General features: G+C 37.1%; 2 protein-coding genes across 2 annotated transcripts in view; both read left to right on the top strand.

The window, feature by feature from the left end:
- The window catches only part of LOC137281824 (mitogen-activated protein kinase kinase kinase kinase 4-like), a 286,271-nt gene extending 279,147 nt beyond the window's left edge, over positions 1-7,124 (top strand). The window contains exon 33 of the transcript XR_010956768.1: positions 7,113-7,124. The gene's annotated coding sequence lies outside the window, so the exon portion shown is untranslated. The remainder of the gene's footprint in view (positions 1-7,112) is intronic.
- On the top strand, positions 693-25,119 carry LOC137281827 (WD repeat and FYVE domain-containing protein 2-like). Its single transcript, XM_067813453.1, has 12 exons — positions 693-864; positions 6,863-6,930; positions 8,427-8,500; positions 11,202-11,256; positions 13,706-13,856; positions 15,294-15,406; positions 17,181-17,307; positions 18,141-18,246; positions 18,738-18,839; positions 20,388-20,518; positions 20,799-20,907; positions 21,417-25,119. Exons 1-12 carry the CDS (start codon positions 713-715, stop codon positions 21,441-21,443), a joined length of 1,215 nt encoding a protein of 404 aa, XP_067669554.1. The 5' UTR covers positions 693-712; the 3' UTR covers positions 21,444-25,119.
- Positions 25,120-26,877: the final 1,758 nt, after the last annotated feature.

The raw sequence follows: 26,877 nt of genomic DNA, 5'->3' as shown, positions 1-26,877 counted from the left end.
GTTGCTATTACAATACTCAGGGACTGGGAAAGGCAGGGGCCATGGGCCATTTTGCACATTAGAATAAAAAATGGCCCATTAATATTTGGAAGTTTACTATTGATAAAAGGGCAGTAGCCCGTTCTTAACTCCGAAAATTGCTGTTAAAACTGAAAATGGCCCATTGTCAAAGATCTCTGTGCCAATCCCTGAATACCCTTTTGTTTTAGGTTGGAAACTTAGAATAACGAAAACTGTATTCTCTTCGGTCACAAAACGAATAAAAATATGCAAGTTGATAGGTAAAACAAGACAATTTAGAAGATAAACATATCGTGTGAAATGCTTTACTGAATTGATGGCGACTGAATTTCATTTGGAACCGAACGCGTACATTAAGAAGTTTTGTTTTTAATAAAACAGTGCATAAACAAAAGACTCTAAAACATCTGACTACTGATGATTTACCAGTACTCCTTATGGATAATCATAAATTAAACGATGGGCCTAGATATAACTTCCACCAGGATGGTCAAAGTCTTCCAGGAGAAAAGGCAACAGAGAAAATACTTTTATGAAGTTCATTTATCGATGTCCACGTAGTAAGTATGTTTCGATATTTTTCCCCTTTGTTCCAAAATTAAATTCCACTTTTGATTTTAGCGCGGGTTGGCATTAACAGTTCTCGCACGCGACTGCAGGCCTGCAAACAAGATCACGTGACGAAAACAAAATGGCGGCTGAAATCAAGCCAGCCGCTGGAAAACCAGTAGGAAATGTCAGAAAACCAATGCTTGTAAACAAACTGGAAGGATGCAGCGACAGTGTCAACATGGCAGTGCTAATCCCTCGGGAAGATGGTGTCATAAGTGTCAGTGACGACAAGTGAGTACGGTCAAATGACTGCCAAATCATCACCCCGAATTGCTATCAGAAACGCCTCCTTCCTGGCAGAATTCATTGTTTACGTTCTCTGTGGGATAAATTACGTATATATCGAGAGAGATTTGCAAATCTAGCTCAATAGGGAGGGATATTTGCAATTAAGAGAGGTATGTGATCGTGAAAATAAGCATAAGTCCTCTAGATAAATACGAAATGGGTCATGTTTTAACATATGATATGACGATGACTTTGTCACGATTGTGTGATGGGTCATGATCATTTGACAATGATGGTCGTTATGTATACAAAGGCTTGGCGGCAGAGTGCTGATGTCACACACTACACGTGATACATGTACAATGCCACAGAGGTTTACAATTATTCTCCTCCTGCTGGAAAACAAAAGTGATTGAAAGGAGTAAGGAATTTTCTCTCATCTTTACTGTAGTTCACTTTCCCTTCATGATCAGCCTACCATACCTGTGGGTATGGTAAACTTTTCAGTGTATGGTGTATCATTATGGAGGGCAGAGCCAATAAATATCCCAGTACAGTACAGTTCAAGAATCAGGGGTTAAAAATCCCATTGCCTGACAGTGACACTTGGGACAAGCCAGTTTTCATTTCAATCAATCAAATAATGTTACGGTGCTGTACCATGTTTTGGGGGTATTTCTTTTCCCCGTAATTTCTTGCCTAAAGTGAGATGACAGCGCCACCTGTAAATACTGTCTTGTGTGTAGAAGCTCCCGTCGCATTCGGAACACAAAATGTTTGAAATGTTCAGAGTACTAAAATTCTACCATAGAACGTAATGCACTTTGAGAACCTTTGTAAATGTGATCATATCTTTTGAAATAATGCTTGCAACGGCGGACCATCGTCTGCTCGAGTGAAAAGCCATACATAAATATCACGTGACTTGAATGGAAAGATGCCTACATAATGAAAAAAGAACATTGAAAACCGAATTGGTCATCTCTTACATATATTTTTTCATGCTGCAGAATTCGTACCAGTCATATGCCCTGTGGGTTCATTTAAAATACTAATGTGATGATGCTATACTGCGCAGACATGACACGTATTATTGTCCCTGCCATAGTGGGCCATGCAGACTAGAAGAATGAATTTGCAAACGATAGAATAACATACCTGTAAATATGCTCATTTTTAACAAATTTCACAAAAAACATTAAAATAATCAAGAAAAAAATTACCAGTTTGCTTGGCTTTTAAATAAAATGATACGTTGTATTTGTTGATTTCTGTGGAGAAGAATGCATCACATGCTCATCCATACAAGCGAGTTACCCGGCGCAATAACGAGTAACCTGAAAACATGGTATGTCACTTCTAACGCTTGTGCTTGCTGACAAGGCACGAAATGTATGTTGTATTGGAAACCAGCGGATGAAAGAACATCCTAACAATAAATTTATGAAAGGTGAGGTGATATTTATTTACGGAATTACAGTTTTGATAATCTGCTGATACGCAATAATGTTCATGATCATCTTTTGCGCTATTACCCTGAAAACAAGTTACACCATGGTATCTTACTTGTCCAAGGACTACTAGATAATTTTAACTTATGGTTTCAAACTGTTTTATAAACTTGGATTTTGTTTCATATCTGCTCAAAATGTAGCCTTTAATTTCACATTGATAATAAAGTAGAGTTATCGTTCTTTGGAATATATCACTTTTTGTTAAAGTCTCTTGCACTATGGCAAGTGGCTTTTTTTTCAAACAAAATGAACTCCTGAACAATAAACTGCTGTTTCTTTTGATAATTATAACCTGCCAGGTGTCTGTTGATTCGACATTAAAAGAAAACAAAGCATAAAGGAAACAGCAAACCGTTTTCGGGGATCATGCCCAGGTGTAAACAGTATCATATGTTTACACAATCTGGTACATTAGTTAAAGATCAGCATTTTATTATATTGACAACATGCAATTGCAGTTACTGTCTCAGGTGAACTTCTGTGTCAGGCTGATCCAAATTCTCTTTACTGCCAGACAGTATGATATATTCTTGGGGTTACAACACTCAACCCAATTTCTTGGATGTAACTGTTTCACACGTTTTCACTATATTTGTAAAAATAAGCTGTGGATTGTGATCGGCAGTATAAATCAGCATTTGCAAATATCAACACAATCAAGTCCCTTTTCTCATCCTGTATTTGTCAAAGGAATATTTATTAGCTGGGCTTGAAAGGCAATATTGGAATACCATTATGATGCAAATCTTTCCTATTGTTCTAAAAATTAAACATGTTTGTTCAGGTTTTAAATATTTGGAATCACGCTGAGATAACCATGATCATTATTACCATGGCAACAGAAACAGAGACTAAAGTGGTTTATGAAGGCTGGGATCTATACAGATATATTATTATACAGTACGGTAGCCTCTAACCCAAAGTATAAGTCTAGTGAAAGTTTGTCCTGGTAGCTTAGGAGCCTTGTTTATGTCCGTAGACTGTTGGTACAGTATGTGTAGTACTGCATGTATGTACTGCTAGCATATATGTATGATGTATATGGACATATGTATATATCTTATTTGTTCAGGACAAGTTGTTGCTAATTGAGAATATTCTAAGTATTGTTAATAGCAGTATTGTCAGAACTTATCCAGTATCTTGTGGCACCAAAGACTTCGGTACGATTCCCCACATGGGTGCAGTCAATGTGTGAAGCCCATTTCTGGTGTCCCCAGTCATGCTTTTGCCGGAATATAGCTATAAGTGGTGTAAAACTGAACTCACACACTTACTTTTCCAGTCTTTGTATCCTATCTACATCTCTGTATCTTCATGGTGTACTGTAATACCTATTGTTTATTTCACTGTCTTGGTTATGATATCTGCTATCTCTTTATCCACATTGGCATCACAGGACTTAGAAGATCCCAAACTGAGGATGTATGTCATTAGAGACACCTTGTGAGGGTGTGAGTGAGTGAGTTAAGTTTTACGTTGCATGTAGCAGTATTCCAGCAATATCATGGAGGGGGACACCAGAAACAGGGCCTCACACATTGCGCCCATGTGGGGAATCAAACCTGGGTCTTCGGTGTGACGAGCTAACGCTTTGACCACTAGGCCACCCCACTCCCTACAAGGTGTGACCTTCTGTCCCGATCGACAAAGTGACCTCCATCTTACCATTTTGTAACTCAATGTAGGATTGATCTTCAGTAACCCATGCTTATTGTCAGAGGCGACTAATGGAATCGGATGGTTGGACTGGCTGACTTGGTTGACGCATGTCATCTTATCCCACTTGCATAGATCACTGCTGATGCTGTTGATCACTGGATTGTCTGGTCCAGACTGGATTATTTACAGACTGCCACCATATAGCTGGAATATTGCTGAGTGTGGCGTAAAACTAAACTGGCTTGCTCGCTCACTCACTAACTCATTCAGTCTAGTCCATCAGAGACTTATGAATGACGTTGTGCTTACCAATACTTTTTGGATTTGGACATCAGTATCTGTCATCTTGCTTATTGTATCATGTTCATGTTAGCAACCACTTGTGTGTCTAGCACACACTCAGTCTCACACTGACTACCTTGAAAAGGACAGAATAGTAAAGGCTCTCAGCATCCTTCACTCAACCCACTGATGAACAAAATGTACAAGATATAACAAATGTCCTTTCACAAACTGAAATCCACAACTCCCGAAGCACTGTGCATGTTAAACATATGCAATCTGGTTCTGAATTTGCCATCTAATAACTTTGTGTAATCACAAAGCGTTAACACAGTATTGTTTCCAAATGGCTTCATACAGATGGTTTTGTTTCCTCGTTTTGGAATGTTTGTTTATGTAAGACAGTTTTTGCATGTTAATCATCCTTGCTGATGATTGAAGTTCCTCCTCCCTATGAGATTGCTCGTTATATCATCATTTGTTAGCTTCTAGCAGGATGTTCAACAGCTGTTACTGAGCATGTGACTTGGCAGTGCTGTAAATGGAATGTTTTGACTGCTGTAATGCAGTCTAGAAACATGTACATGCCGCAGTATTGCCATATTGGAATATTTATAGACATGTAAAATGTCCGTTGTAAATTAAATCTATGGCCCTACAGTGCATACTCTAAGTTTGAAGATGCATAACTTTTCTGTTGTGTCATACGTTTGTTTGGTTGTACATATCCTGGTGAACCAATTCAAGAGTGTTAAAATGTTGTTTACAATTCCTACATGTCTGGTCTTGTACATAAGACTGTGAGTGCCAGACAAATAGGACATTTAAGAAACATTATGTTGAGTAAACATTTGTAAAGCGTACATCACACATGTTTTTCTTGACACTCCACTCTGGTAATGAAGTACAAATTCTAGTAATTACAGGACTATTTTTTAATTTTAGAGGGTACACAGAGCAAGTGGTCAGTTTCCATTTTCTATGGAGGTCATAGTGGCTAAGTGGGTTAGATCGCAGTCTTTGTGTGCCAGTTATTACGAGTCTCTTTAGAGTGAGTTTATATACCAGAAGAGGCTCAACAAAAAAAGTACCAGAACTACTAAGAAAGTGTACATAAAACATTTGTGCCACACAAGTAACTTTTGAATTAGAACAAGTGGATTTTGATAGCATATTTAATATTTGACAGCTGGACAGCTTTAGTCACTGTCCAAGAGCACCCAGCCAACAAGCTCACACCCATCACATGCTCAGTAGTTTTTACTTTAAAATATGGGTTTTAATCATTAGGACAGACCGATTTTATTTCTTGTTTCACAGACTTTTTTTCTAAGAAAACCTTAAGGCAGGAGAAACAAATAAGAAATTAGAGATCACCAAAGTAATAATCCTTTTAATACTGAAAGTATTTTACTTTTAGGTTGTTTAAATATTTATACGGCAAGAAACAATCCTAAAGTTCTTTGTGCAAGTTGACATTTCTGCCCAATTAAACATTAGACTTTTATTTTTGAGTGAGGAAAATTCATTTATATTTTTTTGTAATTTTCTTTATGATCTCCACTTTTGGTTTCAAACTGCAAATAAACTTAGATTTTATTTCATATCAGCTCAAAATAAAGCTGTTAAATTTTGCAATAACATTAAAGTAGAGTTGTTGTTCTTTGAAATTTATCATTCTTTGATAAATAGTCCAGTGAACATTAACATCAAACATTGTGTCATAAAATCAGGGCAAGTGGAAAATTAATCAGGTCAAGTTACTTTTTTGAACTTACTTATAAGATGGGATAAGTGGTTTAGTTGCTTTTAAGTAAATGTTTGAACCCCTGTATATCCTTACTTCTCCAGCAGGTGAATGAGAAAGTAAGAATATGCTCTGAAACTTTGTGTTCCTCGTAATGAGGAATCTGACATTAATATAATTCTCTTCCCAAGTTATATTTGTTTCAAAATTCTGGCAGACACCACAGACTAATGTTAGTAATCGGAAACCAAACACACTATCGATTATAAGTGGACTATTGATTATAATAAAAATATATACATTTTGTATGTTGTCACCAATTTTCTTTTTCCTCTTTATTTTTTCTAATTAATGGTAATGTACTTATTGTGTTTATTATACAACAAATATTTATCAGTATGTCTCAGAGAGTTCACAATATATGCAAGATTTATTCATAAACAGGTTCCAGTAGTACTTACGTAATGATAAATACAAAATTGTGAAGTGAATGCACATAGCTTTATGCTGTTGAGTGCATGTTTGTTTGTTAATATTCATCAAATTTAATACTTAGTTTACCTCATTCAAGTGTGTTATACTAAAACAACAAAATTCTGATTAATCAAAAATATGTCTTTTGCAATCGATAATCATTTTTAATGCTTCTTTTTATCAATTTTCATTATTTTCGATCATTGGAACGCCACTACCACAGACTGTAGTCATGAATTTTCCACTCTCATTTCTCATTATGTCCTGCTATATATTTTGAATATTACATTTTCACTATCATTGTATAATGCTGTTATTTCAGGACATTGAGGGTATGGCTCCGTCGAGACACAGGACAGTACTGGCCCAGTATCTGTCATTCCATGCCATGTAAGTAAATTCTGTGGGACCAGAGTTACAGAGAAGGTCCATATCTGGATAAATTGCAAAAATATTTTATGTGAAAACTCAGTTCCTAATATGTCTATTGTGTACAAATACACTTGAAGCAGGGATTTACAGGAAGCAAATGCCTATATGCATAAAAATTGACAATGGACGTATTGAAATAGACTAACTCATCCACAGAACAGAGAAGTCCAAATATGTTTTTCTTAATATGTGATGAAATAACAATAAGTTATCACTGAGTCTGCTACTAGCCGGGTTATGAAATCATTTGCAGTTTAATTACGGTGATGATCATGATACACAATACAATAACAGTACTGAATTGCAACAACTAATAACATAGTATTAGTAATAATATTTAAGTGTCTGGGGACCCCCATTTTTGTAGTCCAGAACCCCTGAAAATTAAGAGTTTGAGTCCCAGGGACCTTCAATACAGCACTCAAGGTAAATATCTGTTGAAGTTTTGTAAATGCTCAATAGATTTGAAATTATATGTGCATATAACAGGCGTGGAGGTCTCCCACAGATGGCATCCTACTTTGTCAGCTTGCTGACGGGGTTCACTTCTTGTCTCAGACCCATAAACTAACCTCAAAACTATCCTATTTAAAACAGGATTTCCTGTCGAACGTGCTGGTATGCGAAATGAATTATCTGAATTGGTCAGATTTATCACACTTTCCTGTATATGAATCAAGGTGAAGTGTTAATTGTTTCATTTCATTCGAGCACTGTGGCTTTCATCTGTGCCACATCAATGTTTTGATAGCCATGGCATGAAAGTATACACTGCTTCCATCACTGGTGTACCATGTATGGTGTATATTCTGATTGTTTCAACATAGGTAGGGGGATATATTGTCAATGTTGTCAGTTCAGCATAGATCAGGGAATATATCGTGAACATTTTCTGTTAGCATACATAAGGGAATATATTGTGAATATTGACTGTTCAACGTAAGGAAACATTGTGAATGTTGATCTGTTCAGCATTGGTCAGGGAATATATTTTGTAATGTTATCTGTTCAACAAAGGTAAGGGAATATATAGAGGACATTATATGAGTGCCCATGTCATACTGTGTTTACAACACTCGTGCCTAAATGTTGACATTTCCTGAGAGCGAGGGATATACCAACATTTCGGCACAAGTGTCGTAAACTTAGTGTGTCATGGACACAAATATAGTATTTCGTTTATTACCGAAGTAGTTAAATTGATAAAAATAAACCCAAATCTACTTTCAAACATGGGCTGGTTACCCACTCGCACTGTTGTCTCATGTAGAACGCAACGTCACAGAAGAACTGTGGCATTGTTGATGATGTCATATCACCATGACAAAGTGGTATTTTGCCCTAGGGCATTGTGTGAAAAATATGAACCTGGATATATTTGCACTTGAAGGTAATAAATTGTGAATATTAACTGATTTCCATGTCGGTTGTCTGATGTTATGCATTTCCTTTAGCTGAGGCAGCCTCACTGGACTACAACTCTGAAACCAAGAAGATCTTCATAGGCCTTGATAATGGAACAATATCTGTGAGTAGTGATATTCATACATGGTGTTGGGAATCGGAAACCAAATCCACTATCGATCATCGGAAGACTTCTGGAGAACGATCATTGTTTATAATTGAAATATATACATTTATAATGTAATTGACAATATTTTCCCAGTTTTCTTCTAATTAGTGTTAATGTAATTATTCTGTTTGTTTATACAACTAATATTTGTCAGTTTGTTCCATTGCTTTCATAATAGATGTCAATTTATAGTCTGGTTCATAATTATTGAGAATTTTTCTTCTTACTTTGAGCTATCCTAACACCTCAACTGATTCACTGATACTTAAAACTAAGTAATGGTATAAGGGAGGTAACTCATCTTGGCCTACTGAGTATAGTACAATTAGAGTTACCTCCCCTGAATTTGTAGCAGACGTCATTTTCCTCAGCACTGTCAACAATGTCTGCTGAAGATAAAAGAAGGTTGATTTTTGAGTTGTGTAATCAAGGAATTGATGATGTAAATACATTGGCAGAGAGAACAGGAACTCCTCTTTCTACTGTGTATAGGATTAAGAAGAATTTTAAAGAGGGAAAGGATTTGGGGCACCAGAAAGTAGCAGGGAGACCCAGAAAATTGGACTTCTCAGATCGCGTCCGGCTGGGAATTTTAGCGTCTAAAAAGCAAAGGGCAAGCACCTCCAACATCAGGTATGAAATGATAGAAAGGGGATTAACAGTTGTATCAAAATCTACAGCTAGAAGAAATTTGATTGATCTTGAATGGGAGAAAAAGACTGGAATTCCTTCTCCTCTCATGAAACAAGAACATAAAGACAGGCGTGTTGAGTGGTGTTTGGCACATGAAAACTTTGACTGGGAAAATGTGATTTTTACTGATGAAAGCTCAATATGGGTATATCCCAATAATGTGAAAATATGGACAAAGTCTGCGTCAGCACCGTTGTATCGACGACCTAAATACAGCCCAAAGTTTCATGTATGGGGAGGGATATCCTTATTAGGAACGACCCCGCTGTGTGTGTTTGAGGGAAATCTGACAAGTCAACGCTACACTAACATATTAGATAATTTTCTCCTTCCAAGTGCACATGTGTTTTATGGAAATGACTGGATTTTGCAGCAAGATAATGATCTTAAACACACCGCAAAACATGCCAAGCAGTGGTTTCAGGAGAAAAATGTGACTGCATTACCATTTTCTGCATATAGTCCTGACTTAAATCCCATTGAGAATATTTGGGGGATGATGAAAGAATGTGTGAATCAATAGGGGTTGACAAAAATTGAAGACATGAAGAGAGAAGTGGTCCGATACTGGGACAGCATAACTCACGAGACACTAACCTCTCTGATAGGAAGTATGCCTACCCGTCTTAGACTGTGCCGTGAAGCTCAAGGAGACTTGATAAAATATTAAATTGTTACCTACACAACATGAAAAGGTCTGTTCACTTTCACAATACATTCAATTTTATCTGATTTGTTCTAGTTTAATAATATGAAATGCTTTAGCTATTCTCAATAATTTTGAACCATACTGTATTCATAGAATGGTTATAGTAATATTTACCGTAGTGATGATTGTGAAACTATGAATACGATGTACATAGCTTTACACTTTTGAGCACATATGTTTGTTTGTGAATAATCGTCAAATTTAATGGTAACTTTTACCTCATTGATGTCTGTCAGGTCATCGGCCTCACTGAGACAAATTCTCATAATTTGATGGACACTTATATTAACTCTAAGAACTCAGACCCATTCCTGCTAGTAGATTTGTTTCATATTTTTTTGGGATTCAGTGATTGTTCCAAAATGTTAATATCATTCCTTGGGCTGGTTCAGTGACTGAAAGTAAATGTCATGACTTTTTCAGACTAATGTGTCCAAAGATGATACCATCATTGGCCAAAAGAGACAGTTGGTCTCGCTGAAATTGATAAGTCCTGTTTTTACAGATATAGTAGTCATTGTTCTTAAAAAAGTAGCTTGAAATATCCTTCAAATGACTCTTGTATCGCAGAAGCCACACTCTAGTTATCCCAGTAATGGGCCTGAATCAAGGTTTGATATGCACACTAAACTAAGCACGAGAGGTGTGACGATACAGAAAATTCATGATACGATGCGAATCGCAATACCTTGGAATGATATAATATGATTTGATTCACATCACATGCTATCTTTAATTATTTTCTTTAAAAACATATGTTTTTATATCAAGTAACAGTGTAAATTTTGACATAACCGTCAATATCTAATGGAAATTAACAAAAAAAACTTACGAAAACAAGTATTGATGTGTTTATCGTCCAATAAAGTATCACGATTATCGATACTGCGGTGTATCGTCACAGCTCTTATAAGAACTACAATTTAATCCATGCATGTCTTTCATCCGTAAATGGATCAGTAACATAAGTTGTATTTGGGATTACACTCTCTTAATAAAGTGAGAAAGTGGAATTGCGGCGACTGTCTTTGTGTGCTGCTGAGGGTGCTGGTTCAAATCCTGGATGGAAATCAACTAGAAACAAGTATTAGAATTTGTACTTCTCAAAGAAAGTGTAACCCAAATATAGCATGTAATACATGTCAGGTAAGCAATGTACACAATTTCTCGCAGATATAATTTAAGTGTAGATACAGATTGTGGCTTGATTATCTGTTGAAAGACGTGTAATTGTTCTGTATGTAAATTTGGCAGGAATTTTCCATAACAGAAGACTTCAACAGATTGGCCCACATTAGAGATTATATAGGTAAGTCCCATGATTGGTTTTAGTCAATGTATCTGTGAAGATCTTCAGCATCCGATGCTTGTTGAAAGAGATGACTAACGAGATTTGGTGGTCAGACTTGCTGACTTGATTGACACATGTCATCGGTTCCCAATTGCGCAGATCAATGCTCACATCATTGATCACTGGATTGTTTGGTCGAGACATGATTATTTATAGCTAGAGTATTGCTGAATGTGGCATTGAACAACAAATAAACAACAAATAAACAACAAATAAACTGGTTTTAGAAGGCTAAAGTCAAAATTATGACTATCCTGGCCATAACAGTACTTCTATTAGTAATGCTGCAACGATTCCATTTGATCCATCAAAAATCGAATCTGACACACTTTCAAGCACAGAAACAAGGCAAAATGTGATTGGGTTGACATCAGGCAAATTATTCAGTGAGAATTGTTGTTGGTAGACATTTCCAAGTGTGGTGATGGATTTCACTAAAACACCAACTCACTTGAACTTTTGGAGGTAAATGAATCTGATGTCCATCCCATGCTGCAACGCGGAGCAGGAGACTGTGTTCAGCAGCATCTGTACATATGTCATGTAATGTCTCATAAAATTGTTGTACATATGTCATGTAATGTCTCATAAAATTGTTGTACCCAGTGTCCTCAAATTTGGTGACAGTGTACATTTGGGGATTACGCAGACACCAGTCGATTTGGGTGACCTTGACCTTATTTTCAAGGTCACCATGACTAACTGCTTTTCAACCACTTGTTAATGTGATATCTCATGAACTGTTGTATCCAATGTCTTCAAATTGGTGACAGCCTACACTAGGGAATTACACTGACACAAGTTGATTTTGTTGGCCATGACCTTATTTTCAAGGTCACCATAACTGTTTGACCAAACTCTTCTTAACATAAGATCTCATGAACTGTTGTACACAATGTCTTCAAATTTGGTGACAGCCTACACTGGGGAATTAGGCAGACACCGGTCGATTTTGGTGATCTTATTTAAATATGACCACAACACGTCCACTATTCGAACATATGTCCTTAATTTTGTCAAAAGCCTTCATTGGGTAAAAAAGTAGTGAATGCAAATATAAATATTTCATTCTTCTTTAGCAGAGGGGACATTGCCATGTTAGTGGCAAAGACTTCTTTTACTTGTACGAAGAATTGAATTGAAAATGATTGAACCAAGGCTCGAATATCAACAATTGAATCGAATCAATGCAGCACTATCAGGGCTTGGTTTAAAAGATGTTAACATACTTGCACCAGGTAACGTAAGGTAAAGACCTGATTATGTCAGCCAATTCCAGTGGCAACATAGTGTGTTAAAATGGCCGAGATTTCGGTGCATGTTGACGCATGTTGTACCCAGTAAACCATAGCAACACAGAGGCACAGATGATTCCTGTTTACAAGACCTGTCATAACTGATACCTGTCTATGAATAGCAGTGTGTGCCATAGCTGTTCCAGACCAAGTTAAGAATGAAAAAGAAGCTGACATATTTATGCTTATAATGTGACAGTTATTGATTTGTTTCTCAAAAATTGACTGGCTCCTTGTGCAAGTTACTCATATCCAGGTTGCACTTTGAAATATTGGGTTGCACCAGTGCTTGTAAGAAAGTGCTAAATTGAGCCCTGCCTACTAGTTATGTCATAGGCATGTTTCCATTTTATTGTAACATATATGTAAACATGTAAAAAATACATTGTGTTGATCAGAGTTGTTTTTATAAACAGTGATGGGCTTTAATAGTTTTCAAAACATATTGCATTTTTCACATTCAGTGACAGAAATAAATGGTTCTTGACCAGCTGTCACTGATGTCGTGTTTCATGTCCACTGAGCTACCATAGATTCATGTCATACCAACATGAACTTATTGAACGTGAACAACAAATAACAATAATAGTATACTAGTACTACCCGTTAAAAGTTAAGGCGTATTGTTGTGAATATAGCCACTTACTTCAGGCAACTGTTCTAAACTAGACTGTGTAATTTCTATTTAAACGTACCGTTTACAAATAAACTGATGTATTGTAAAACAAATTGGTAACATTGAAAAGCTTATTGTCATGAGTACAGTAAAATGATGAAAATCAGTGAACATTGGAAAATTCTTAACAAAACTTTACACCAAAAAGTAGCTGTTCACATTTATAATATTTCCATATGCGTTTTAGCAGTCGGATGCATGATCCTCGTGCAATTCATCTTCAACTGTATAGTTGTTTTCCCCAATTTGGAGGAAAAATTCATTTTTAATGTCACCATATATACATGTATATACACATAACATGTAGTGAATGCTTTTAATGAGGCTTAACTTTTGATGGCTAGTATATAATCATTTTTGCGATGAAAATGTAGGGAATGGTGGGTTGTTGCTTGTTGTTGTGCTGTAGATGAGCTTGGTCTCCTCCATGTTTCAGCTCACCAGGGTCGCGTCACAAGTGTCAAGTTCTCCTTAGGCTGTGAGTGGGTGTTGAGCTGTGGGAAGGACAAGTACTTCATGTGGCACTGCAGCGAGACCGGTCGCAGGCTTGGCGGGTACCAGGCTGGGGCGTGGTGTCTATGTCTGGAGTATCCTTCCCAAGTACAAATAGAGGCTGTGAAATCTGTACAAAAGTACAGTGGAAGCTGCCCAAACCGGCATCTGTCCAATCCGGCAAGTTAGCAAGAGTAGGATAAAATCTCAGTCCTGTCCGTGGCTTGTACCTTTATTCTCAGCTCTGTAATCCAGCACATTGACAGAACCGGGCTATTTCTTCAGTCTCAATGAGTGCTGGTTTAGACAGTTTCCACTGTGTTCAAAGTCTCTCAACTTTTTCACATTTCAAGAATATTCTTGTTGATTTAACTATCATGTATGATGAAATTCTTCAAAGGCATTTAGAAGTTGGTGAGGTAATACAAGACACTATTATGGATGACAACTTCTTTAATTCTTTTAACACAACGTTTCAAGGCTAATTCTTGCCCCTTCGTCAGGTGGATAATGAACATAGGTAACATTGCAGAATATATATAGGTATACATGAAGCCAGAGAGGTAAAGTGATTGGCGGAGAAGGAAGCTTTGGGAAGCAATCAACATCAGAAGATTAGAACCTCAGATCAATAGAGATCAAGGCGTGTACCTACCCTCTGCCTGGTGTGTCAACAAGGACTCATAGACTCTCAATCTATCAGTTGTGTAAACAACCATGTACTGTTAAAACATTCCTCCTTTTCATCTCTCCTCTGTGATTGTACATACCTAATTACATTTATGTGCTTGTATATACATCTTACCTCTCTGGCTTCATGTATACCTGTATATATTCTGCAATGTTACCTATGTTCATTATCCACCTGACGAAGGGGCAAGAATTAGCCTTGAAACGTCGTGTTAAAAGAATTAAAGAAGTTGTCTTCCATAATAGTGTCTTGTATTATCATGCATGATTCAAATGTTAAAAAGGCAATGTAATGTCTCCAAGTGGTTAAAGTGTTTGCTTGCTGAAGATTTAGGTTTGAAACCCACAAGGTTACTATGAAGCATATATCAGTTAACGTTCACTATTGTTGGCGGATAATATTTGACTCTAACTGACACTGACTGTACGTTCAGGGCTCACTTGCAGAAGGCAATCTGAGTGCTACGACTATCTTAAGCCTATGCTGGACAATGAGAGTTACGTTTACAATCTTTGTAGAACTAAAATCGCTTTGTGCAAGTGAGTCCAGATCCTGTTTTTCTTCACAATATGTAAAGGTCTATAAGCATGTTTTTACCATTGAAGAAAGGAATATAACAGTGTGAGCATTTAGTTGATCATTTTCAAATATTTGTCAATGAATTTCTTTGCAAACTTTACATGAAACAGTACAAACTGTGATAAAACATGATATTTTATACCCAATGTACTAAAACACAAAGTATGTAATATGTATTGCTACAAAAAGCATGTGAAAGTATACCTACTCTAATCAGCTAACAACAACTTTGTTGCATAAAAGTACCTTAACTTAGGACTAGATTTGATGAACAGTCCAAATATGCTTTTGTGGGCGACTACTCTGGTCAGATCTCAGTGCTAAAGATAGGACAGAGCAGCTTCCAGCTTATTGTCACACTCAAGGGACACTCAGGTCTGTATGTGTTCAAGTATCCGTAGTCAACATCACTGTCATCCATGTCGCATTACCTTGCAGGTATCATATTATCTCCATGGTTGTACAGTTGACGTCATTAAAGATTCTTTGTGTGTTCACATGAAAGTCACACTATCATGCCACACTTCTCTAAAAATCAACATTGATTTCTCTTATTTATAGTAATTACTCTGAAAGAAAATAAATATATATTAAGATTACAATGGGAAATTAAAAAGTTCAGTTGAATCAATCCAATGTTGCATTAAATTGACTTTCATGTGAAACGAACCCCTTAGATTTCTGTGGAACAATCTCTACAAATATATTAAAACTCAACTTGTGATTGAGGCCCATTTGGCACAGCTTGACATCACCGCACACGACAGCTTTCCATGTACAAAGCTTTGGTATCATTCTATGTATGGCAAGTGTTGTCTGTTTGGAAGCTGCTTGCGTCGAAGTTTCGATTATTGATTTCAGGCAAGTCATAAAGGATAAAGTCTGTTATTGCATCAAAAGGAAGTGAGTGCATTGTCCTGGTACATGTATTAAAAGCCCAAATATTGTCGAAAAAGCATGACATTGTTTTCTTTGCATATGTTCAAAGCATGATTTTCCAGGTTAGAATTGGTCTTCAGCAGCCTGAGATTGTCATGTGGGATGACTAACACGATCAGGTTGTCAGGCTCACTGACTTGGTTGACACATGTCTTGATATCCCATTTGTGTAGGTCAATGCTCATGCTGTTGATCACTGGATTGTCTGGTCCTGATTCGATAATTTACAGACCATCACCATATAGCTGAAATGTTGCTGAGTATGATGTAAAAATAAACTCATTCACTCACTTTGCATGTTTTCATCAGCAAATATCAATCCCTTTATTCATCAATGTTTCACGGTTTTAGATGATTCACGTTTCTTTTTTAACTTTATCCTAGATTGAACTGCCTAAATGTGTTTTGCTCGCACACAGGAAAAGAGACATATGTAATAAGAACCAATAGCAAATTTAGTGGCAATACAGGGGAAATAACCCATTGTATATCCTTTGTATATCATGCTGTTTGGGCATCCAGTTGATTTTCCAATGTTAATTATGTTGTTTATTATTTGTATAATCATTGAAACAAAGAAGAAAATATCAATGTTTTCTTTCCTTTATCTGCTGGTTCACATTTCTTTTGGTTAAAAAAAAATTCAGAGTTACTTTCGTAGGCCCTAGATATTGAATTTAAATTTTTATTGAACGTCACCGGCCACGGGACAAGTGACTTTAAGAAAATCACTTGTCCTGGCTGATTTTCCACTTGCACTGGTCTTTGGTGTTAATGTTTACTGGACTATTTATTGGTAAGTGATGAACAGCAAAGAAGGAAAACTCCACTTTATTGTCATTGCAAAATTTGATGTCTGCATTTTTAGCAAATATGAAATACAATCAAAGTTGATTTGCATTTTGAAACCATAAGCAGGATTAGGTAGTCAGATTTAGTTGCATCTTAGATTGTCAGTGTACAATGTTGGTTTGCTGCCCACAGTATCAATCACTGGTTTGTCAGGGACAGGCCACTGTCAGTGTCAGTTAGCTCGAATACTGGTGACTACAGCATTAAAATGACATACACAAAGCAGACAATAAGATACTTTCCATGGTGTTTGAGAAAGATGACAGTGACTGCACGGTTCTGAATACTCAGTCCAGAATGAATGGTCTAGGTTAAGCCTAAACTGTAAGATAAATTTATTCTGAGAGTTGGTTTACAGGAAGTATACGGTCTATGGCCTGGGATGTCCAGCGCAGTTTGTTGTTTACCGGTAGCTTCGACCAGTCCATCATTGTGTGGGACATAGGGGGAAAGAAAGGCACAGCATTTGAATTGCAAGGCCACCAGTGAGTATATCCGAGTGTGTGAGAAGTTTGATTTTTGTGATGACAAAATGTATTATAATTTTCATGAGAGCTGTGTGCATTTCCAGAGCAGAACTCCAATTACTGATTTTGAATTAAATAGGCTATATGGACCTTTTCAATGGTTACCTGCTGTCTTTTGATAATTCGGTACATTGAAAAGTGGTGACGGCACTGACCTGGGCATGATCCACTAAGCATTTGTAGCACTACGTCATCGTATAAAGTGTGTAGTTACAACAGCACATAATGTTCATACTATCATAGCAATCATAATGTGTGTAGTGCCAAAAGCATGTAATGTTCATAGCACTACATCATTTGTAATCCTATAAAGTGTGTAGTTACGACAGCCCGTAATGTTCATAGCAATCATAATGTACATAGTACCAATAGCACGTGGCGTTTGTAGCACTGCATCATTCGTAATTCTTTTAAGTATATAGATACGATAGCTTGTAAAAATCATAGCACAATGTTATTCATAATCCTATAAAGTGTGTGGTTACAACAGCACGTAATGTTCATTCATTGATGTATATAGTGCCAATAGCACGAAACGTTCATAGCACTGCATTATTCATAATTCTATGAAGTATGTAGTTACGATAGCTCACAATGCTGTGATTGCTTTGTGGATTGGGTCCTCCGCTAATAAAGAGTAGATCTCAAATGATTTTTAATTTGTATTTTCAGTAACTGTGTAAACTCTACGTGTGTAGTGTACAATCCTCAAATAGCATGACTCAGTTCATTTCTTCATGTGAGATATTGTTTTCATAAACATTGTAAATTTATGTGCTGTGTAATTTCAGCGACAAGGTTCAAGGTTTGTCTTATGCCATGGGTGCCAAGCAGTTGATTTCAGGGTCAGACGACGGTCTGCTCGGGATATGGCAGATGGATGTAGAGAGGCTGGAGGTAAACCATGGCTTGTTCTTTATCAGTGTCAGAAGTACAGGTTCTTCTTACAGGGTTTGATGTTAGGAAATGAAGCGTTCTTGACTCTGGTGCAAGACAAAAACAGGTTGCACCTGCTGCTATGAAACTTATCTACATGCTTTAGTTTTGTATTGATGATTTAGAACATTAGAACAAAACAGTAGCATCCTATCTTACTACATAAATTTCTTGACTTGAACAATCACTGTCCATGCCATCATCAGTCATTTCTCCAAGCAAAGTCCTCATCATTCTCTTCTCCAGCTAGTGACTAGACATGTTCTTCTAACAGCAAAATGTTACCATGCAAGCTGGTGTAAATATGAACTTGCAGTTTGCAGTTCTAAATGTTCATTAGAGCCCTGAATTTCTTCTTGAGATGGAATAGATTCAATGAAAGGATCAGTTGTTTGCAAAATAATTGATGTTCATGTGGTCATTGCATGGTGTATATCTTGTATGCTTCACAGACTCCAGAATGGAAGGAGAGTGATGTGTGTCAGAAATGTGGAGCTCCGTTCTTCTGGAACGTCCGCAAGATGTGGGAGGAGAAGATGATAGGAAACAGACAGGTCAGTGTTATCAGTTATTGCACAGTAGGATAGTGTGTTATCAGTGATTATAACATGGGACACGTCTTACAGAGATGCCAACCACTCTGATTTTGGAGGAGTTACTCTGATTTTCAAACATAATATCCACTCTCCGATATATCTGTAAAAAAGACGAAAATACAAAAATATGAAAATTCAAATATGTTAATAAATTAACAATGTTTCAAAGAATTTTAGTAAATAGAAGTTTGAATATGTTCATTTGAGTCAAGTATTATCTGGTTAAGTATGTACAGAAATTGCATATTTCCAGCAGACTAAATCTACTTATATAGCGGAGCCCCACCCCCCAGCCCCCCAGACACCCACCGTCAAAAGGGTCCTTATCCCCCTCTCAGGCTAAACCCCCAACTTCCACCTTCAGGGCTCGAGAATTACTTTGGGCAAGGCATGACTCTGCCTTCATTTGATTCAGGGTTGGCATCTCTGATGTTATTGTCATCAGTTATTGTAAAGTAGGAATGTGTTATCAGTGATTATAACATAGGAAACAGTCAGTCAGTGTTATCAGTTATTGTAAAGTAGGAATGTGTTATCAGTGATTATAACATAGGAAACAGACAGGGCAGTGTTATCAGTTATATTGTTAAGTAGGAAAGTGTTATCAGTGATTATAACATAGGAAACAGACAGGGTAGTGTTATCAATTACAGTCATCCCTCGCCATAACGCGGGTCTTGGGGGTCCACAGATGACCACCAGCGTTATTAGACATCTGTGTTATAGTACCTATTACATAATGTGGAACAAAGGCCAAGTGAAATCGTATTTTCCAAGGACATAACAAAACTGCTATTTTGTGAAGTGCCCAGTCAAAAATATATTGTTTCGACTGTCATTGAAGGTGAAAATAAACTCTGAAAATGAAAACATATATATGTACGGGAAACTTGCAATCAAAAATCACTAGACATGATCAATTAATTGTTGCTCCTGTTATGCTAACTGTTATGAAAGATGTATATTCACATCAACTATGCTAAATGATTGTAACAGATTATTTAGCATTCTTATCTGGCTAGTATATAATGCATGTTTTCTGCAAACATATTTAACGTAACCATGAACACGTGTTATCAGTTATTTTACAGTAGGAAAGTGTGATATCAGTAATTATAACTTAAGAAACCAAGAAGTCAGTGTTATCAGTTATTGGAAAGTTGAAAAGTGTGTCATCAACGTTTTTGACATAGGAAACAGACAGGTCAGTGTTATCAGTTATTGTAAATTTGGAAAGTGTATTATAAGTGTTTATAACATAGGACACAGACAGGTCAGTGTTTTGAGTTATTGTAAACAGGAAAAGTGATTGCATTATGAGTGTTTATAGCATGGGAAACAGACACTTCCGTGGTTATCTTCAAGGGTCCTCAATTTGAACACTGCAAAGGTCCAAACAATGTTTTGGAGAATCAGATGCCAACAATGCCTTCCATCTTAAACCAAGTTTGATATGAGTGGAGACATTATTTCCTTACTGGTACGTGTTTGTGTGATTTGTTTCAGCATCACTGCAGGAAGTGTGGCAAGGCAATATGTGCCAAGTGTAGTAACTCTAAGTCCACTATCCCGCTCATGGGATACGAGTACGAAGTCCGGGTCTGTGACGAGTGTCTACCAACCATTACAGATGAAGAGTGAGTTATCACTTTGTTTACTGTCGACAAATAGGTGTTGATTTGTTATCATCTAAATTTACTTAAACTTTCATCAAGGTCTGAAGAAACTGTAAATATGCTTTTTAATTCAGTTTTCAAGTTGACACTGAGAGTTAAATGAAATCTGATGTTTTTACTTGTATGAACAGTCAAATGGAAAATGATCGAATCAAGCGTCGAATATCGAAAATCAAATGAAACTGAGGTCTGAATTGTTGCATCCTTACATGATAGAACTGACTACCTTTTTTCTCCTTAGTCGAGCGCCTCTGGCGACATTCCATGACACAAAGCACAGCATCATGTACATGCACCTAGATGAGACGAGGAAACGACTGCTGACTGTCGGAAAAGACCGGGTCATGAAGGTGTGTGGATTACAGGAGATCTAAACTGGTTGCTTTAACCACGAGGCTACCCTACCGTCCCTTTCTCTGAATGTACCAATGTTCAGAATTGTCCCAGGGCCTTTAATGTGACAAAGAAATGCTGTAACTACGCTACCATAATGTCCCCATTCCGTGAATTTACACATGTATGAAATTGAAAATATGGTCTTTGATGTGACGAGCGATTGCTTTCTCCACGAGACTACTATTCTACCCTCTTTCTGAATTTACCCATATACGGAATCAAACCAGAGCCTTACATTTTATAACTCGGCTATCCCACCATCCCCTTCCCTGAATGCACCGTGTGCAGGACCAAACCATAGTCTTTGATGGAATGAACATCTGCCTAAGACCCACTGCCCCTTCTCTGAGTACACCCATGTGTGGAATCCAACCATGGAATGAACAAACACTTTAACCACTTGTCCCACTGCCCCATTAGTTTCTGGAGACTATTTTCAAATCTGATGACATTTTATTTCCAGGTGTGGGAACTAAGCAGTGTTCTCTAGCAGTGTTCTCCAGCTCTGGACGCATTGAAGTCCTAGAAGTCATTAAGTAATGTATTCATCTCGACAGTCTGTATGTCCATCCTAGCTGCTGCTTCAGCCTCATCTGCTCAATAGCAGGCGCTTGTTTCCTGGCCTGGGCACCGTCAGCGCTATTGTAGGTCACCTCTCGGTCACAGGACACCTGACCTGTTTATATTGTACAGCCAAACACAATGTTTTTCCAGTAAATGGACCTTAATCTTGCCCTTTCTAAGTGGAACAAAAATTCTGACTTTTATTTTTTAATGTGTAAACAGGAAAATGATTCTATTTATTCCACACGCCCCTCCCCACTCCAGGTTGTATTTATGTACATGATATAGTGTGTCATATCTTGAATGACTGTGTAGAGAATCCTCCTGTACAATGTACGGCAGTCTGTGACCCTGGCTACAGTTGATGCTTGTTGTCTGAGATGAAGTCATGTCTTTGTTTGAGATTTTCAAGATGACAATTTTGGACTTGCTGTGTTGAGTGTAAATATAAACCCCTGTCTCAATGCAGTTTTAAAATATGAGGTGTTAGGGTCTTGGGATGCTGTCCTGACAGTATTCTGGGATATTTGTCATGCTCAGTGAATCTGGGAAGATATCTAATGGTTCATACACATATGAATTTCTTGTCTCAACTTCATACAACTTCACTGGCTATGCTTGTGCAATGATCAAAGATTTCAAAGGGAAGAAACTGTGTTGAAAAAAGATGTTCATTTTTTATTTATCAGTCACAAAATAACACCATGAAATATAGAAACAGATGTAACCACTTCAGTTAAATTGTGGGATAGATATCACTTTTGAAAGCGTAATGTCACAATTTAATGTAAACTGCCTTGATAAATGAATCCAGATGTTAAACAGAATGTTGAAAAAAAGATCAATTTAGCATGAAGTTTCTCTGACAGATATTGATCAAATATAAGATACAATTCATATGATATGCACTTTGGCAATCTAAATGACAGATGTTTTGTATTTCGAAAACAGTGATTTTTGTTCCGTAATATTTGTTCTGTTAGTTCAGTTGAAATTGTAAGAGTTGATCAGTAAAGATTGTAAGTTTATCATGAGGGATTGACTCTGGTAGTCTGATCGTCTTTAGACGAAACACGCAGCACGTGAGGTGCATCAAAATTTTTCTGTTGCATTTCGAGACATGATAATGACATTTTGTCTCACTTGTATGAATACTCGCAAAATACTGTGTTGTGTTTATTCTGATAGTCCCAATCATGTTAATGTTTCTATACCGCCTTATAATTACAAAGGAAGATAAATAGTAACACTTGATGTTAATGAAAAGCTTGTGGGGCAGTGATCAATTAGATCTGTTGTGACATGTGTAGAGCTGTCTCCAGAAGGCTCAGATAATTTTAAGAATTTTCCTCTTGGCATATGATCAGCATGTGTATATTGTTTGTTGACGAGGCTGCAAAAATTAATTCAAGTAACAGTACATTACCCTTCGTGATGAAATCATACTTGTATGATAAAATACACAACTTAAGCTTTGGGGGTAATTATTACTATTTTGACCGTGATATTATGCCAGTACACTTAATCTGGAAAAATTATGCTACTTTATTCATATTACAGAAGCATATTAATGTGGATATAATCTCACAGTGAAGTGTTTTGCAATTCACCAGTGCAGGGGTTCAGAAGTGGCCTCATATCGATAGGAATCGATTACTCTTAGCATCTCACTCATTCCAATAAACGTGTAAGGAAGTAAAATGTTATCTGTCACATGACCAACAATTTTGTTCGATGTATGGAGCTTTATAATGATTGGTAATGTGTATTTCTCTCTAAAACCTCCCTTTCATGAAAACTTGGACCATGTGAAAGCAACCGGCAGACAAGTGTTGCACATTTTAGGCTCAACTTACACTTTGTGAAGTAAGGTAATACACCTAGGTCCTACAAAGGGTTGGCATCTCTGCTCTTGTGTGTAAAAATGTATGAATATCACATGACAAGTGTTAACAAAGGCTGTATATTTTGTTATAAATATTCCTTTCGGTTCCAGATGTTTGTCTTATTTCAAAGCCAACACAAGGACAGATATATCAGTGGTGTGTACAAAACAACTGAAATGCTACTAGCCAGCTATTTTTAAAACTAACCAATGTATTGGTTCAGAAATGATTCACGTAATGTGTTCCATCCCTGTGTTGTTTCAGTTTATATACTCTTCATAGAAAGTACGGGAACTCTACTTTCAATGTATGATTGTCAAAATTGGGAGGTATATGGGATTGAATCAATGTTGATACAATAATAATGGATGTTTTGAGAATGCATCACCACGTGGATTTCATTCAAAGCAAAGCTGTTCGTTCAGTTATCCCCAATTTGAGGTGCCTGGAGAAAGGCATGAAAGTTTCAGGTTTACAATTTTCAGTCAGTAGTGTGTGATTTGACCCTGAAAACCCTGCAAGAAATGTATTGAAAAAAATGGTCTACAGTGATTTATCAACCTGCCTGAGGAATGTCAAGATTCATAGTGACACTCCCTGCACGTGTAGGAGGCTCCCACGTTGTGCACATGCTTCCCATGCATTGTGTTTGCGTGAGGTGATAACATGAAATGATGATGCATACACAAGCTGAATGTTATTGTAACATTCCTCAATGGGTTTTCTTTCTACCAGACTTCAAAGTTTAGGTTCCCCTACTTTTTTTGTGAGAGTACAGTTGGGAAACAACTTTGCACTGTTTCAGACAGTTGTTGAGTGTATAAGCACTTGTTTTCATTAGAAAATATGAGTTTTCTTTGGGTGTTTCATATATTTCTACACCCTTGGATTTAATCCAGCGAACCTTTTGGAAAACAATTCTGCTTGAAACTGTATATAAATGAACTTCTACATCTGTCCAGTTGACGTAGTTCTTCATTACTCACAGCATTAGAGATTATGTATATACATGTATTTAATCGGTATATTATTACAAAGATGTGTGATGTTATGCCTCAGTATACGTGTAAAAAACATAAATGATACATAAACGTAGATATGTAAGGATATACAGAGATCAAATCTTAGAAAGACTGTGTTGGGTAATTGCACAATCTTGTTTCACTATTAGTGTTTTGTTTCCTTTTGTATTTGTATGAGGGGTAGTAGGGTAGCCCAGTGGTTTAAGCGTCCACTCATCATGCTGAAAACCCGGGTTCAATTCCCCATTCCTGGTGTCCCCTGCTGTGATATTGCTGGAATATTGCTAAAAGCAGAGTAAAACCCAACTCTTTCACTATTTGAATGAAAGCTACTAAAATAATTAGGTTATGGTGATCTATTGTGATTATTTTAGACTAATACACAGCGTATCTGTAGTTCTGACAATGTGCGCATGTGTGGGAGAAGACTGAATCTGTTGACTCTGTGTAAATGTAAATATAGTAATGACTGCAGTTTTCTGCTGATACAAGTAGCGAGAGCCTACATAGGTGCCTTGTACATATCTGCAACCATTAGTCAGAGAGCGATCGAACAATAAACATGTCACAGGATTATGGTTGTCACGTGAATTGACAATGAAATGCTATTCGTGACAGCAACTGTGGCAGAATATTCACAGATTCCAACCCTCCCGAATTTATCAGAATCAAAAATGCATGTCGATTCCTCCATTCCGACAAAGCCAATTTCATTCCAAATTTTTTTCAAAATGTAACAAAGATATGATTACACGATGCCATTTAGAAAGTGGTCAAATGCAACATATGTCATATTTGGGATTTCACTTTCTTAGTAAAGTACAAATTCTAGTACTTTTTTTTTTTCGGTTGAGTCCCATCCGGGATTCGAACCCGCACCCTCAGAGTCAGGCACCTAATCGCCAGCACACAAAGTCAGCCGCCTAGCCCGCTCAGCCACCGCGACTTCCAGCGGGCTAGGCGGCTGACTTTGTGTGCTGGCGATTAGGTGCCTGACTCTGAGGGTGCGGGTTCGAATCCCGGATGGGACTCAACCGAAAAAAAGTACTAGAATTTGTACTTTACTAAGAAAGTGAAATCCCAAATATGACATATGTTGTAACAAAGATAGTCTTACTCACTGGAAGGCTAGGCTCATCTTTAACTGTAAATAATAATAATAATTAAACAAACAGGTTTCCCTTTTATGAGGATCCTTGTGTGTAAAGGTATTGAAAAGCTATTTTCCTTGAGAGCAACAATGTAATGGGGATGCCTAATTTGTTGGGAAACATACTAATATTTACTTCCTCAGGGAGCTCAAATTCCTAATTGCACCAGTTTGGGGTTGGCATCTCTGAATGTTGAATGACAGTTTTTAATCATACTTCAGAGGCAATATAAGAAACTTTGAGAATGTATGCATTGAAACCTCATGGGTGAGATATCACATGGAGTGACAGTGGAGTACTGTAGCTGTTCAGTAAGCAATGGATGCAGTATTATATGACAGTTTTTACTCCTACTTGAGAGGCAATACAAAAACACATTTTCACAATGTATATGTCATTGAAATTTAATTTATGGCACAGCACATGGAGTACAAATTGAATGGAATGTCCTTGCTGTTTACTCAGTGATTGCTGTAGCTGGAATATTGTATGATGTACTCCTGCCTCTGAGGCATTGTAAAACACTTCCGCAGACAAAGTGCATATGTCACTGAAATATGATGGATGGCAAGTCACATGGAATGACACTGGAATGTTGTTGCTCTTATGACAAGTGTAACACCTTTTTAATTCTCAAAGTTAAACACTTACACAACATACATGTTGTGCACATAGCATAGGTTGCAAAGTTTTTTATTTAAATAATATTGCCCAGCTCTCATTTTTTTTGAGAAGCAGTGTTATCATTTGACGCTGATGAGTTTAAAACCTTTCAAAATGTTATCATATCTATGTTTTGAAATCAAAAGAAGGATTTCCAAAGACTTAGAGTTGTTTACCTTTAATTGTTGTTATTATGATTTCATAGAGGGATTAAGATTGTTTATATTTTTCTGATAATGAGTTATTTTGGAAAAAGTTAGAGAAGAAAATTCCTTGAAGCAAAATCCTGTGTAACCCCAGGCTTTGTTTGATAATGGTAGTTTAGCCCCTGCCCTCAATTCAAGATGTCCAAACTGTATGGTACTATTCTCAATTCAAGTTATCAATATCATTTTAATATTTAAACTTTGCAAAGGTAACATGTATTCCATGAGACAAAATGTAGCAGGCCGTGGAGTCATCCCACAGATGACATCCTTTCCTTGTCAGCTTGCTGACAGGGATAACCTTTATGGTCATGTAGACAAGACGTCAGACTTCAGAACAGAAGGTCTGGTTCGAATCCCAGCACAGGACCCTGAAATTATGTGGCCTCTGCATGTGAACACTGAGTTTAACATTTTTGCAGACTGAATGCA

This window comes from Haliotis asinina, chromosome 4 (assembly GCF_037392515.1).
Source record: "Haliotis asinina isolate JCU_RB_2024 chromosome 4, JCU_Hal_asi_v2, whole genome shotgun sequence".
NCBI classification, from domain to species: domain Eukaryota; kingdom Metazoa; phylum Mollusca; class Gastropoda; order Lepetellida; family Haliotidae; genus Haliotis; species Haliotis asinina.
The sequence above is the reverse complement of the archived record's forward strand: the minus strand, read 5'-3'. Positions and strand labels throughout refer to the sequence as shown.

Coding starts and splice junctions, on each gene's coding strand:
- LOC137281827 (XM_067813453.1), top strand. CDS start 713: ATGGCGGCTGAAATCAAGCCAGCCGCTGGAAAACCAGTAGGAAATGTC. Junction 20,519..20,798: donor CCAACCATTACAGATGAAGA/GTGAGTTATCAC, acceptor TTTTCTCCTTAG/TCGAGCGCCTCTGGCGACAT. Junction 20,908..21,416: donor GAAAAGACCGGGTCATGAAG/GTGTGTGGATTA, acceptor TTTTATTTCCAG/GTGTGGGAACTAAGCAGTGT.